The 16583-nt window shown below is 36.5% G+C and overlaps 1 protein-coding gene across 1 annotated transcript; it reads left to right on the top strand.

The window, feature by feature from the left end:
* The first annotated feature begins 9510 nt into the window (after positions 1-9510).
* LOC111202387 (protein IQ-domain 26-like) lies at positions 9511-11512 on the top strand. Its single transcript, XM_022695206.2, has 3 exons — positions 9511-10265; positions 10544-10726; positions 10797-11512. The coding sequence occupies exons 1-3, from the start codon at positions 9888-9890 to the stop codon at positions 11400-11402; spliced, it is 1167 nt and encodes a 388-aa protein (XP_022550927.2). The 5' UTR covers positions 9511-9887; the 3' UTR covers positions 11403-11512.
* Positions 11513-16583: the final 5071 nt, after the last annotated feature.

Below are 16583 nucleotides of genomic sequence, written 5' to 3' on the forward strand. Positions count from 1 at the left end.
GATTTTGGTGCAGAAAGGACGCCAGACGTCGGTGGACATGAGCGTTTTCCGGTAGATGCTGTTGGAGAACTACATAACTAGCACAAAAAAAGTATTTTCTGGGATATGCCATACTGGGAGGATCATCTGCTAAGGCATAATTTAAATGTCATGCATATTGAGAAGAACTTTTTTGACAATCTCATGAACACGATCTTAATGTTCAAGGTAAAACAAAGGATAATTTGAAGTCAAGACTGGATTTAGTCGATATATGTGCTCGTTCCGAACTTCATGTTGATGAGAATGGTAGGGCTCCTTTTCCCATATACCGACTTGATGCAGAGGGAAAAGATGCGTTCTTTGATTGGATTTCAAACGATGTGGAATTTCCAGACAGTTACGCATCAAATTTGCGTAACTGTATCGACAAAAAGGAAGGAAAGTTTACTGGCTTGAAAAGCCACGATTGCCATGTAATGATGCAGCGCCTCCTTCCGTTCGCCTTCAAGGAACTATTAGCACGAAATGTTCTTGAAGCAATTGCAGGGATAAGTGATTTCTTCCGCGATTTATGCACGAGATCAGTGACTCTTGAAGGTATTGAAAATTTGAAGACTAACATAGCCGTGATTCAGTACAACCTTGAGAAGATATTTCCTCCCTCATTTTTTGATGTAAAAACTACTCAAAACACAACCAAATAAAACGAAGAAACCATGTAAAAGAAATACGAACTCATAATTAAGAAAAAAATAAAAAAAAAACTAAGTTCAAAATTAACAGAAAATAAGACCATAAAACGTTAGAATAGAAAAGAAAATAAAATAGCGCGGTCGGAAATCAAATGGCAATACTGGCCGGTGATAGCTCCTACTCCTCGTCTCCTGCTCCAGATGTTCCTGCATCTGTGGGTCTCTTGGACCTCTTTCTTACCCTGTGTGTACCACTCGAACCCGAACCAGAGCTGGATGGAGAGTTATCCCGATGAACTACATCATCCTTTTGGCAACGACACAGCCAGATACGTGAAATGGTAGCCCAGATCTTGTGTAGCATGTCGTTGTTTGTCTTTATGCTCTGATCTCTCCAATGTTGTTGCTGGCGCGAAGTGGCGTTCGGTGGAAGCTCTTGCAGCTTGTACTGGCTGGAGTCTGATGGGAGTAGCTGATGGGGTTGTGAATCATCTGGAATGGCTTGTGCAGCCTCATATTCTCCTTCTTCATCAACCACGACCTTGCCTTTGGTCTGATATTTTGGCGTGAAGAAGGATGGCTTGTCTACTAGTGCGGTAGCAGGGGGTAGGAACTCAACTGCAGCCTCTGAAAGTATAGCAGTCAGGCCGATCTGAGGCAGGTGGCAGTAGAGTGTCTTCTTTGCTCGGTCCTGGAATACGTAGACGTAAGGACCATCCCGATCGATCCTCGAGTGGGGACCAGCTATGAACTCCTTACTTACTAGAGAAATGACATCCAGGTAGTTCCAAGCAATGTTGTTCGATCTGTCCAGTGCTACCTGATGGTTCTCGCAGTCTACACCCACATGTGTAAGGATCCGAGTAATCGCTGCACCAAATCCACATGCATTGCTCTTGGATTTGGTTACTTTCCCCTTGTATCCTGCTAAGTTTGCGGCCAGCACCGCTCCCATGTTGAAGGCAGTAGCAGGTGGGAATGTAGAGTTTCCAAATGCCGGTAGCAAATGCCTCACACCTTGGTACAGGAGGCACAACTCCCATTGCGTGACTGATGCGGCTGTGGTTGTCCCGTATAGCAATGAGCCAATGAGGCGTGTGGCATATCTCAGTACTGGGCTCCGGATAAGTGACTCCTTTGCCTGAGAAGATCTATAAACCCCTGTGCCAATCGTTTCCCAGAAGTTCAACAGCTCTGAAGTCCAATAAAGACCAAATGTCCTCTCCCCTGCACTCAATCCAAATAGTCCGCAGAGGTCTGTGAAAGATACCTCAAAGTATACTTTCTGCACTATGAATGCCAGAAAACCTTCCTGATGGCTATCATCGGGACGGCTGACGTATGCGGATGCTATGAACTGGCGTACCAACTCCGGATAAGTGGGTTCGTTGAGGTTGCATAGTTGGCCTAGACCCATGTTCTGGAACAGCCCTTCAATGTCTGATTTGATTCCCAATATTGTCATCGTCTCAGGACATGCTAGTTGTGTAGCCGGAACGGCTACCTTCTTCATGTTGTTGTAGTGGGTGGTATCAGACTTATCCCACTTCTTTGGCCTTTGATTCTCTCGCTGAGACGAACCCTCTTCTTGTGAGTTCTTCTTTGCTGACGTTTTCATGCGCTTCATTCTCTACAAAATAGAATCATTGCTCTCAACATGGTTATAATCAATTAAGAACTCAAAGCAACATGAAAATGAAAGGTGAAATCGAGTTGTGATAAAAAAAAACAAAATTGAAAAAAATTTTCAATCCATAAATCATCTCAAATCCTGTTCTAATCTCGTTGATCACAGACAATTGTGTTCTATTCCATGTTTAAACATCTGTTTCATGCATATTTGATCAAGGAATCAACACGGAAATAAGCAATTCACAAAACCCAAAAAATTCCTCAAGAACATGATTTCAGAATGTGGAGATTCGTGAAGTATACCTGTCTTAGGGTGAAAACGAGTGTAGGAATCAGGTAGAGCTCGAAAAATCAAGGGGAATAGAGCCCAAAATTGTTCAAATCGGATGATTATATAGAGAGAAAAAGGGGGCGAATTATAGGGGAAATCGGAGGGGATGAGAGTTCTGAGGTTTTGATCCCAAAAGTTCGGGTTTTGCCTTATAATTCTGTTTCCCGCACATGCATAGATCGATGCATTTTTGAACAAATACGGATCGATCGATGCGTTTATAAAAAGGCTCCCGAGATTTTGTTCGATCCATCGATGGGTTAATCTAATCGATCGATCACATTGTTACGCTTTGGTCCATCTTAGTGATCGATCGATGCGTTTTCGGATATATATCCATCGATCGATCCGTTTATAAAAAAACTTACACGATTTTCCGAGGACATTCCGAGGAACGTTTGAGATTCTCGATCGATCGATGGGATAATCCAATCGATCGATCACATTGTTACGCTTTGGTCCATCTTAGTGATCGATCGATGCGTTTTTGTATATATACACATCGATCGATCCGTTTATAAAAAAACGTACGAGATTTTCCGAGGACATTCCGAGGAAAGCTTGAGATTCTCGATCGATCGATGGGATAGTCTAATCGATCACATTGTTACGCTTTGGTCCATCTTAGTGATCGATCGATGCGTTTTTGGATATATATACATCGATCGATCCTTTATAAAACAAAAATTGACGTATTGAAACCCCAAACACTAGTTCCTCGGAATATTGCGACGGAATTCCGAGGTAGAAGAGGGTTTCCTCGGAATTCCCTCGGAATAATCCGAGGAAATTCTGAGGAAATAGGGTTTTTAAACCGAAAATAACGTTTTGCGGTTTGAATAACACCTATATAACCCTTATTAAGTGTCTTACGTTCATTATGAAGTCAAAAATTTGTTCCTTACCGTATAATTAACACTTTTCCGATTGTATGAACGAAATCCCACAACATAAGAGAAACACTTATACCTTTTAATGAACAGTAAAGGGAATACTTTCAATTAGTTTTGAAATTTGTTATTTCATGGTTTATGCTCATCTATACAAAGAATCCTCATGGTATGCATTACAATTGTATAAGAAATGAAATACGGCAAAAAAAATTGATGTTTTGAAACCGCAAACACTAGTTCCTCGGTATTTTCTCGGAATATTCCGAGGAAATTCCGACGGATATTTTACTATCCGTCGGAATTTGCTCGGAATATTTTCATTTTACCGGGCAAATATTTCGCGAAAATTGAAATTATAATTCCGACGGAATTCCGACGGAAAATGTCCGTCGGACCCTAGGTTTTATAACCACGAGCCCCTTCTTCTTCCCCATTTCTCTCTTCTTCCTCTGCGCGACTCCTCTCTTCTCTCCGGCGATTTCCCCCTGAAATCCGACGATATCTCCGGCGATCTCCCCCTTCTCTTACACAAATCATGTAAGGACCCTATCCCACTCTCTTAGGTTCTATTTGTTAGGTTTTTGTGTAGTTTTGATAGATTTTTGTTAGGGTGATTGGTTAGGATTGTGATTTGGTTGTATAATAGGTTTAGAATTGTGATTTGGTTGAATAATTTGTTTTGTTGAATTGTTTTAGAATTTTTTTAAAATTTTTTTTATTTTTTTTTTGTATTTATAAAATCGATTTTTGTATATAAAATCGATTTTTGTATTTTACAAAACGATTTTTCTATATAAATTCGATTTTTTGGATTTTACAAAAAAAATTTTGTATATAAATTCGATTTTTTGGATTTTACAAAACATTTTAAATATCTATAAAACTTTTTTTGTAATTAAAAACTATTATTTGGGATTTAAAAATATTTTTAATATATATATATTATTAAAACTATTTTTTGTAATTATTAATCTATTTTTTATTTATTAAAACTATTTTTTTGTTTATTAGAACTATTTTTATATATTTATTATATATTTTTAATATATATAAATCTTTTTTTGTGATTAAATTATTTGGGATTTTTTTTTTAAAAAAAATTAATTTATATATTTATGTATTTATTAAATATATTTTTTTAATTTACAGGTCTCATGATGATCAGACCCGGTCTCGACAGCGTCGTGGTCGTGGTGGTACGGGGAGCCAGTCTCGGGATTCCAGCCATTTTCAAGATTTCCCTTCGCCCCACAGCTCCAACCATACATCTCCCTCTGCTGCACCCGCTCCTGCTCCTCTCGCTCCCGCTGCTGCATCCGCTCCTGTTCCTCCGGGTCCTCCGGGAGTGATGAGTGTTGCGGAGTTGGTTCAACATCCCGGTCGTGACCATCTTCTGTATCTCACTCCGTATCCACATGGACGGGGTCAAACATGGTAATTAAACATTTTTTTTCTTTAAATTTGGATTCATTATTAACCGTTTGTTCTTTTTATTAGGTTCAACCGATCCGGGAACGGGATCAGCGCATGGATCAACCGTATGATGTACTCGGCCCTCGACAGGGGACATCCGACTTTCACTCACTTCCCTACCGACAAGCAGGTTCTGTGGTTTCGTCAGTTTGCGGTAAGTATTCTAATTTTTTACTTATATTTTTAATCTTTAATATAAATTTTCTACTAATTGTGTTTTTTTTTCAGCAAGAGTTCAACTGGAATTCCGATGAGACGCTCTTTATCTATCACCACTTCGTCCATAAAGTTATGGACAACTATGGGAAGCAGATCCACGAGTGGAACAAGAAGTGGGAAATCAATAAGGTTCGATTTAATTTATTAAACAATTTTTTAATTTATTAAACTATTTTTTAATTTATTAAACTATTTTTTTTTTTATTAAAAGGTCTCAAAGTCGATGAACGACACGGTCTGGAAGGAGTTGTGTGCGCATTGGGATAAGGAAGAGACGAAAGAAACTTCTTCCACCAACTCCACCAACCGCAGGAGCGACCGTAAAGGGAAGGGCATCTACAAGCATAACTTGGGTGCTCAATCTATTGCCACTCTGGGAGATCGCATGGTAAGTTCAACCGCTTTTTCTTCAATTATTTGAGTTTCAGAATTTTAATTTATTGTGCATTTCTTCTAATTTCTAATGTTTATTTAATTTATGTTTTTTCAAGGTGGAAGAAAATGATGGCGAGCCGGTTGATGATCTCGCCCTAATGAGGATGGCGTATACCAACAAGAAGACCGGCCAGATTGATGACGGTCTTGTGAGGGACGTGGTCGACCTGGTCCAAACTCAGGTGGTAGACGAAGTGTCTCAGCTTCAAACCGAGGATGATGCTTCGACGGCTTCGACCAACTTGTCCCGGTTTTGAATCAACGAAGTCGTTGAATCCGTAAGTTCTTTTTTTAAAAAAAGTTCAATTCATTTATTTCTTGGTTTAAATTTGTAAATTTGGCTATTTTCTATTCAGTCGGTTCCAAAGAAAAAGGGACGTTTGGTCGGTTTGGGTCGTCGCACCCGGTCGGTTCCTCCTTCTTCTGCACCACCGCCCTTTGTTGATCCAGAAGTACTTACGGCTCAGTTGAAGGACAAGGATGATCGCATATCTTTGTTGGAGACCCAGATGGCGGCTCAACAGGCGGGCTATGAGGCACAGAGGAGGCTAAACCAGCAAATGATGGAGATGATGCAGAGGATGTACCCGAACGAGGTGTTCTTGGACGTGCCAGACCTGTAGTTTTTTTTTTTCCAAAAACTCGGAATGTTTTATTTTTATTTGTGAAACTTTGAATATTAATTAATATGATTTCAATTTTAATTTTAATTTTATATTTTCGAATTTAAATTTCAAAAATTTTATTTTTTAAAAAAAATTAATATTTTTTACATTCCGAGGAAATTCATTACATTTTTTACTCGATCGATCGATGCGTTTTTGGACATAAATCCATCGATCGATCTGTTTATAAAAAAACGTTTGGAATATACCGAGGAAAACCTTTCCTCGGAATATACGGAGGGAACGGTTCCTCGGTATATTCCGAGGGACATTTTCCTCGGAATATTCCGAGGGACATTTTCCTCGGAATATTCCGAGGAACAGGTTCCTCGGAATATACCGAGGGACATGTTCCTCAGAATATTCCGAGGAATATGTCCCTCGGTATATTCCGATCGATCGATGTGTATATGTCCAAAAACGCATCGATCGATGAATTCCGAGGAAATATCCCGACGAAGTTCTCCCTCGGTATATTCCGAGGAGATTTCCGACAAACTAGTGATCCTCGGAATTTCCTCGGAAATTTGGTTTCTCTGAATTCCGTCGGAAATTTCCGAGGGATTTCCGAGGAAAGAAGAAATTCCGAGGAATTATTTCCGAGGACTTGTTTCGTCGGTATGTCGTCGGAATAACGAAATTCCGACTAAATTCCGACGATTTTTTCCCTCAGAATCCTTGCTGTTTTCTTGTAGCGTATGTCTGATCGTTTAACATCGCCTACTTGGATTCAGCGTATAAATATCCTTGTCACAAATCTAGGTAATTCACTATTGCTGATATGTAAATATTTATTTTGGATAAAAGTATAAATGCTTAAATAGTCTCTTGTTTTTTTTTTGTCACGTTAATTGATATTATTGATCAGTTTTTTACTGGATGTATGCATTTTGTTACTCCGATATTCCCATAACCGACTCTATAGAATCTATACCCAACTCTAACAAACCACAACACAGGAAAGTACAAAGAAGAACGTCAAAAAGTACATTGTTTCACAAAGTTAATTTCATTTCTCGAGGTAGATAGACGCAATGCTTACTAATTTCTTTGATTGGTAACAGAAACTCATCATTAATACATAAAGCTTATACTTTTATTATAGTTTCCAGATTCGCATTTGTTCCCCATAAGCTAGCAATAACAATGGAAAAGTCTTGGTCAACGTTCGTCAACCACGACCCTAACTAAAGTTTGGTATTGCCATTATATTGTCACTAAACATTTCGAGCTTCAGTTCAAAAAAAAAAACATTTCGAGCTACTATAAATAACAAAATCACACACTCATTCCATTTCTAAACAAGACTTGATTTAGAACCAAGTCAACAACATGATTCCATATCCAACGCAATTAGCTTAAGTGTATGCTTCCTATACCAAATAACAACGGATTAATTAGCGGTTATGCTTCATAATTCATTAAATATTTGACCTTAAAAATTGTCTGTTTTAGTTTGCATTTAAAAATAAATGGGATTATGGGTTTTGGACGGGAAAAGAAGATAATCAAATTAACTTAATGACGACAATTACGAGAACGGTATCTCTAAGATCGAGTAAGAACACAATGCTCCATAAAGACATTTTTTTATTACTCAATGGGAAAGGAAGGTACACCACTTTGAATCTCTGAGGTGTGTTTATTTGTAATAGGCCTGGGCATAAAATCCGGAACCCGAAATCCGAACCGAATCTGAACCGAAAAACCCGACCCGTTATCCGACCCGAAACGTAAAAATACCCGAACGGGTCTTGTAGGATGGTACAAAAAATATCCGAACCCGAAGTGTTATTAACCGAACCCGAACAGGTAACCTGAAAAATCCGAAATTAATAGTCCATATAAATATTTTGAAATATATATAAGTATTCCAATTATTAAATTCAATATTTGTGGTAATATTATATATAATAATAAATATTAAAATTCTAATAAATGCTTTAAGTACACAATTAGTCATAAATAAATATTTTATAATTTGTTCATTGAAATAAAAAGTCTACTCTCTATAAGGCAATACATATTGTTTACAAATGATGTTTGTTTTCATGCTTGAATTAACATTTTATTGTTATTTTATATGTGATAGATTAATTTTTATTTAATTTAGATGTTTTTCTTTATGTTTTACTTCAAAAATTTTGTTTTTTACTTTGGTTATATCCGAACCGAACCGATATAACCCGTATCCGTACGATATATGATTACTTTATGGGTTTTATTATGCAATACAATTTTGAACCGAACCCGAAGTGTTATTATCCGAACCCGACCCATACTAATAAAATTTTAGTATGGGACCTAGAAGCGTAAACCCGAAAATCCGAAAACCCAAAAAATCTAATCCGAATGCCAACGGTTACCCGAACGTTCAGGCCTAATTTGTAAGTTTTAGTTTGAAAAAAATAATAAAAAGTATAATTACTCTGTTCGTCTTCATTGTTTGTCTGCAGATCCGTGTTCCGTTGTGTTTGATTTTCTATTTTTCTTTCCATTTTTGCATATTTTAAAGAAGTAATTCGAATAAATAGATTAGTAAAAAAATAGAGCGCTCCATCTTTTGTCTTTCCATGACATCATTTTGTCTTGTAATTCAGTACTTCACGAGGTTGTGTCAGATCATTTTTTTACAGATAATTTCGCACTGCCCTAAAAACTAGACACTGTGTAAAAAAATATACAGTAAATACATACTAGTATTAGTATTATTTTAGCTTAAGGTTTATCTCTTCTTTTGTTTTTATCAAATAGTTTGCTTTCAAAATTTATGAGTAATGATTCCTACTTTTCACGTTTCAGAAAGTATGATTACAACTGTTGTCAGTTCATTGAAGCTGAATCCAAGGTATTTTCAAATGAAGTAACTGTTTGTCTTACAATTACAAAATAAGAAAAATTTAGTCTTTTTTATTATTATTATTATTATTATAGTCTTCTTCTTTTCCTGTTCAGTAAATTATTTCGTGTGCAACTAATAAATTTTAAATCTATACTATATTTCAAAAGATTGATTTGCTGAGGAAAACAAGTTTAACTTCACTTTGACGCTTAAGCTATAATTATGTTAATCATTCTAAATTAAAATACATTTTTGGTAAAACAAATTAAAGCTACAAATTAAAATACGTTACCTTATATATGAAGCTAGATCGTATAAACAAAAGGTTAGCTAGCTCTTTACCAAACGGTGCATTTCAAAACAAAAATTCTCCATAACAAATGTATAGAAATAGTTTATTATAATCAACATATTTGTCCCTTCCTGAGTTTAAATTCAAATAATACTTATATATATATACGAATCTGATGCTTATTTTCAAGAATCTATTTCCATCGCTCCCACTCTTTCTCTCAAATTCTTATCTCTCTCTCTCTCTCTCTTTTTATTTACAGTGCTTCTTTCACTAAACATCATAGTGTGTCTTCAGACTCAGTGCCATAATTTTTGTTTTCGTCTCCATTTATTGCATATGAAAAGTTCTTCTGTGTATTTGTGATTTCTCACCTCTGAATCTTTTTAGTCTTCAAATCGTGAAAACATCTTTCACCGTTCTTCAAGAAGATGGGCAGAGCAGCAAGATGGTTCAAGGGTATTTTCGGTATGAAAAAGAGCAAAGAGAACAGAGTTTCCGGCGACGGTGAATATTCCGGCAACGGAGGAGGAGAAGCTGGTGGGTCCCTCATTCACCGAAAAGTTCTCCAAGCAGACTCCGTCTGGCTCAGAACCTACATGGCAGAAACAGACAAGGAACAGAACAAACACGCTATTGCGGTTGCTGCCGCCACTGCCGCAGCCGCAGACGCAGCGGTTGCAGCTGCTCAAGCTGCCGTTGCGGTGGTTAGGCTAACAAGTAACGGAAGAGCCGGAGGATATTCCGGAGGGAACGGAGTGGAGCGGTGGGCCGCCGTGAAAATTCAAACAATTTTCAAGGGCTATTTGGTAAATTGCAAAAATATCTCCTTAAACTCTTTTTGTTATCGTTTAGACACGAAAGTTCGAGTTTTGACATGTGGGTATAGTTTAGATTCGGATGTCTTAAGAAAAGCATGTCTGTACGTTGCTTGGTCTTTACACATCTTCCTTAATGAAACAGTACACGTCTTTGTTAATTTCAAGAAAAAAAATTAGATTCTTTTTTTTTCAAATCAAACACTTCAATATAATGATTAAGCTTTTCTTGAGTCTTATAAAAATATTAAATTTGAATTTTGTTTTAGGCGAGGAAAGCTTTAAGAGCTTTGAAAGGTCTAGTGAGGCTCCAAGCTTTGGTGAGAGGATATTTGGTTCGCAAACGCGCCGCCGAAACGCTTCACAGCATGCAAGCTCTCATCAGAGCACAAACTAGCGTTCGGTCTCAACGCATCAACCGTAACAACATGTTACATCCTAGACATTCCCTTGTAAGAAGCATTCACTTCTATTGTCTTAATTCCACCACGGTCAAACTTATCTTTAATGGTTATTTAATAGGAGATGTTTGATGATTCAAGAAGCGAAGTCCATAGCAAGAGAATATCAATCTGCGTGGAGAGACAGGGCAGCAGCAACAACAACGGGTACGATGAGACCAGTCCCAAGATTGTTGAGATTGACACTTACAAAACGAAATCAAGATCGAGGAGAATGAACGTTGCTGTATCCGAGTGTGGTGATGATTTCATCTACCAAGGCAAAGACTTCGAATGGAGTTTTCCAGGAGATAAATGCAAGTTTCCTACGGCTCAAAACACTCCAAGATTCTCTTCATCGATGGCGAATAATCATCATTACTATACACCGCCTTCACCGGCAAAGAGCGTTTCCAGAGACGTTTGTTTTAGGCCGAGTTATCCTGGTTTGCTGACACCGAGTTATATGGCTAATACGCAGTCGTTTAAGGCCAAGGTGCGTTCCCATAGCGCGCCAAGACAGCGTCCTGATAGAAAGAGGTTGTCTCTTGATGAGATTATGGCGGCTAGGAGTAGCGTTAGCGGCGTGAGGATGGTCCAACCGCAACCGCAGCAAGAAAAACGTTCTTCTTGTTCTTATGATCGTCAGTTACCTCAAGAACCGGCGGACTTTAGATTCTATAACTAGATAGAAACGTTTATTTCGTCCTTGAGAAAAAGATCGTCATTGCTTTTGACTTTTCATCGAGGACTTCTTTTATTTTCTTTTATCTTTTGGTCTTTTATTTTCTCCCTTTTCTTCGGGCTCTTATTTTTGTAAAGGTTTGCTTTGGAAAAGAAAACACTACAAGAAAACAACGGCATACTAAGGGAAAAAATCGTCGGTATGTCGTTGGAATAACGCTATTCCGACGACATACCGACGAAAAAAATCCTCGGAAATAACTCCTCGGAAATTCATATTTCCTCGGAAATCCCTTGGAAATTTCCGACGGAATTCCGAGGAAACCCTATTTCCTCGGAATTGTTTCCTCGGAATTCCCGACGACCACAAGTTCGTCGGAAATTCCTCGGAATATTCCGAAGAAGATGTCGTCGGAATATTCCGAGGGATAAACTTCCTCGGAATATTTCCAAAATTAAAAAAAAAATTATAAATTTATTTTTTTAAATTGAAATTCGAAAATATAAAATTAAAATTGAAATAGAAAACATATTTAAAATACAAAAAATAATAAAATAGTTTTTATAAATAAAAAAAAATGTTTTATAAATACAAAATTAGTTTTAATAAATATGAAATCATCTTTTTATAAATACAAAATAGTTTTTATAAATACAAAAAATAATAAAAGAGTGTTTATAAATCAAAAAATGTTTTATAAATACAAAATTAGTTTTATAAATATAAATATTTTTATAGATATGAAATCATCTTTTTATAAATACAAAATAGTTTTTATAAATACAAAAAACAATAAAATAGTGTTTTTAAATCAAAAAAAAATATTTTATAAATACAAAATTAATTTTAAAATATGAAATCATCTTTTATAAATCCAAAAATCGAATTTATATACAAAGAACGGTTTGTATATTTAAAAATAGTTTTTATAAATACAAAAATAAAAAAAATAGTGTTTATAAATCAAAAAAATGTTTTATAAATACAAAATTAGTTTTAATAAATATAAATATTTTAATAAATATGAAATCATCTTTTATAAATCCAAAAATCAAATTTATATACAAAAAACGTTTTGTAAAATCGAATTTATATAGAAAAAACGTTTTGTAAATACAAAAATAATGAACAATTTATAAAAAAAGTTCTAAATCAATTCAACACAACCAAATCACAATTCTAAACCTATTACACAACAAATCACAATCCTAACCAATCACCCTAACAAAAATCTACCAAAAACCTTCTAAAATCATCAAATCTACTTAAAAACCTAACAAATAGGACCTAAGAGAGTGGGATAGGGTCCTTACATGATTTGCAAGGGAATGGAAAGGATTCGCCGGAGAGATCGTCGCGAGAGAAGGTGGAGAACGCCGGAAGGAGAGAAAGATCGCCGGAGAGGAAGAAGAGAGAAATGGGGAAGAAGAGAGAAATGGGGAAGAAGATGCGTTTCAAGTTTATAAAACCTTGGGTCCGACGGATATTTTCCGTCGGAATTCCCTCAGTATTTCAATTTCAATTTTCGCGAAATATTTGGCGGCTTGTTTGCCCGGTTAAATGAAAATATTCCGAGGAAATTCCGACGGCCACTTAAATATCCGTCGGAATTTCCTCGGAATATTTTCATTAATTCGAGGAAAAAAATATCCTGTGCATGTATTTCTATTAATTTATATTGTTCCTCGGAATTTCCTCGGAATATTCCGAGGAAATTTCGAGGAACTAGTGTTTGGGGTTTCAAAACGTCAATTTTTTTTTTATAAACGCATCGATCGATGTATATATATTCAAAAACGCATCGATCGATCACGTAGATGCACCGGGCCGTAAGAATGTGATCGATCGATGAGATTATCCCATCGATCGATTGAGGATATCAAGTGTTCCTCGGAATTTCCTCGGAATATTCCGAGGAAATACCGAGGAACTAGTGTTTGGGGTTTCAAAACATCAATTTTTTTTGCCGTATTTCATTTCTTATACAATTGTAATGCATACCATTGAGGATTCTTTGTATAGATGAGCATAAACCATGAAATAAAAAATTTCAAAACGAATTGTAAGTATTCCCTTTACCGTTCATTAAAGTGTATAAGTGTTTCTCTTATGTTGTGGGGATTTCGTTCATACAATCGGAAAAGTGTTTATTATAGGGTAAGGAACAAATTTTTGACTTCATAATGAACGTAAGACCCTTAATAAGGGTTATATAGGTGTTATTCAAACCGCAAAACGTTGTTTTCGGTTTAAAAACCCTATTTCCTCGGAATTTCCTCGGAATATTCCGAGGGAATTCCGAGGAAACCCTCTTCTTCCTCGGAATTTCCTCGGAATATTCCGACGAAATTCCGAGGAACTAGTGTTTGGGGTTTCAAAACGTCAATTTTTTTTTATAAACGCATCGATCGATGTATATATATTCAAAAACGCATCGATCGATCACGTAGATGCACCGGGCCGTAAGAATGTGATCGATCGATGAGATTATCCCATCGATCGATTGAGGATATCAAGTGTTCCTCGGAATTTCCTCGGAATATTCCGAGGAAATTCCGGGGAACTAGTGTTTGGGGTTTCAAAATCTCGAATGTTTTTTTATAAACGGATCGATCGATGGATTTATGTCCAAAAACGCATCGATCGATCACTAAGATGGACCAAAGCGTAACAATGTGATCGATCGATGGGTATATGTCCAAAAACGCATCGATCGATCACTAGTTCGTCGGAATTTCCTCGGAATTTTGTAAAATCCCTATAATATTTCCTCGGAATTTCCTCGGAATATTCCGACGGATTGATGTTTCCTCGGAATTCCGTCGGTTTTTTCCGAGGAACACATTTTTCCTCGGAATTTCCTCGGAATATTCCGACGGATTGATGTTTCCTCGGAATTCCGTCGGTATATTCCGAGGAAATTCCGAGGATTTCATTTTCCGTCGGAATGTCCGTCAGAATACCGCTGTTTTCTTGTAGTGAAATGTTAAATTTGTTTCTAGTTATCTACTAGTACTAGACAACTTACTACTATTCATACTGAAATGTGTTTTATATAGTGATGAATTAATAATGTTATATACATTAGAAAAATAAGAATCTGATTCAAAAGATCATGTACTATAGAACTCAAAGATCAATTAAAAATAACTCAATTCTTATTAGCTTAAGAAAATATCTTAAAACTTAAGCTCTCACAAAGATCACTTTAAACTCATAAGTTATGTCACAAGTTGACATCTCCTTATATAGATCTTAAGATTTCCTAATCTCATTAGTAAAACCATCCTTATCTAAAACATAACTTAAATAGGATAATGATAACTTGGTCTCTAAGTTATCTTTCAAGTTTATCTCCAACAATCTCCCCCTTAAACTTGAAAACCATCTTTGACAAATCTTTAACTCCAACGATCTCTCTCATCTCTTTAAACTTAAATCTTCCAAGTGCTTTCGTCAAAATGTCTTCTTTTTGCTCCACCCCGGGAACATGCTTGACGTTGATCAACTCGTTCTCAACACATTCTCTAATGAAGTGGTAGCGACGATGAATGTGTTTGCTTCGTCCATGGAACACATGATTCTTGGTGAGTGCAATGGCTGACTTGTTATCAATAAGGATCGTCACTCTTTCACTCAACGTTCCAATTATCTCTTCAAGAAGGTCGTGTAACCAAATAGCCTGTTTTGCTGCCTCTGTTGCTGCCATAAACTCAGCCTCACACGACGATAATGCGACTGTCTCCTGCTTGGTGGAACACCACGTGATGGGACTATCTGCGTAATAAAAAATATGTCCAGTCGTTGAACGACCATCATCTTCATCAACATTGTGACTACTATCCGAGTATCCAACTAACTTTGTGTCGCTTGTAGTTCGCTGAAACATCAAACCATGCGCAAGAGTACCTTGCAGATACCTCAAGATTTGTTTTAACGCAGCTTCATGTGACTGCTTAGGTGACTGCATATATCTGCTTAGAATCCCGACGCTAAACGAAAGATCTGGACGTGTGTGAAGCAAGTACCTAAGACACCCAACATTTCTTCTATATTCCTTTTCATCTATACTTGCTTCTTCTTGTGACCTTGACATCTTCAGATTAGGTTCCATGGGTGCGTGAACTAGATTACAATCCGCCATCCTTGTCTATTCAAGAATTTTCCTCGCATACCTCTCTTGACATAAAGTGATCCCATCTGCGTGTTGCACAACCTCTATTCCGAGATAATATGTAAGCCGTCCTAAGTCATTCATGTCAAACTTACTCGACATTCCTCTCTTGAAGTCTTCTACGAGATCTACACTTGATACAGTAACAAGGAGATCGTCTACGTACACTGCAACGAGAATATATTGATCCTTATATTGACGTTGATACAGCGCCGGTTCCTTAATACACTTCACAAAATTCAACTCTCCAAGAACATTATTGAGCTTTTCATTCCACGCCCTAGGGGCTTGTCGTAACCCGTAGAGAGCTTTATGTAGTATGTACACTTTGCTCTCTTTGCCAATTATAGAACTCAAAGAACTCAAAGATCAATTAAGAATAACTCAATTCTTATTAGCTTAAGAAAATATCTCAAAACTTAAGCTTTCACAAAGATCTTTCTAAACTCACAAGTTATGTCACAAGTTGACATCTCTTTATATAGATTTTAAGATTTCCTAATCTCATTAGTAAAACAATCATTATCTAAAACATAACTTAAATAGGATAATAATAATTTGGTCTCTAAGTCATCTTTCAAGTTTATCTCCTAACATGTACTAGAGTAATCTGTTAAGGTTATATCATTTAAATATATTAATAGATTAATTAAACTTGGTTATATGTTTTGGAGAATTTGAAATTCAAATATGTGAGTGTAATCGAGAATATATTAATAACTACTACCTATGATGACGAAATGAGGTTGAAATTTGCAATAAAATTGCGAATCCATGTAGCATCAGACAAGTACGATATGACGTTATCATTACTACGAAAATTTCAAAATCTTTTGTTATGTTTCTACATCTAATCATTATTAAACCCACCAGGGAAAATGATTGGCGGAGACCGATACGTGTTTATGTCATCATATTCGTTCTTCAGAAACCCAAAAATAAAATAAAATTTACTTCAACGGCTTTTTATAATCTCTATTTACCATGTCAAAGAAAAGGATAAGAGATAC

Source organism: Brassica napus, chromosome C1 (genome assembly GCF_020379485.1).
Source record: "Brassica napus cultivar Da-Ae chromosome C1, Da-Ae, whole genome shotgun sequence".
In the NCBI taxonomy this organism is placed as follows: Eukaryota; Viridiplantae; Streptophyta; class Magnoliopsida; order Brassicales; family Brassicaceae; genus Brassica; species Brassica napus.

Excerpts from the sequence above, each read along its gene's own strand:
- LOC111202387 (XM_022695206.2), top strand. The coding sequence starts at position 9,888 with ATGGGCAGAGCAGCAAGATGGTTCAAGGGTATTTTCGGTATGAAAAAG. Across the intron at positions 10,266-10,543 it reads CAATTTTCAAGGGCTATTTG|GCGAGGAAAGCTTTAAGAGC; the intron begins GTAAATTGCAAA and ends ATTTTGTTTTAG. Across the intron at positions 10,727-10,796 it reads TACATCCTAGACATTCCCTT|GAGATGTTTGATGATTCAAG; the intron begins GTAAGAAGCATT and ends GTTATTTAATAG.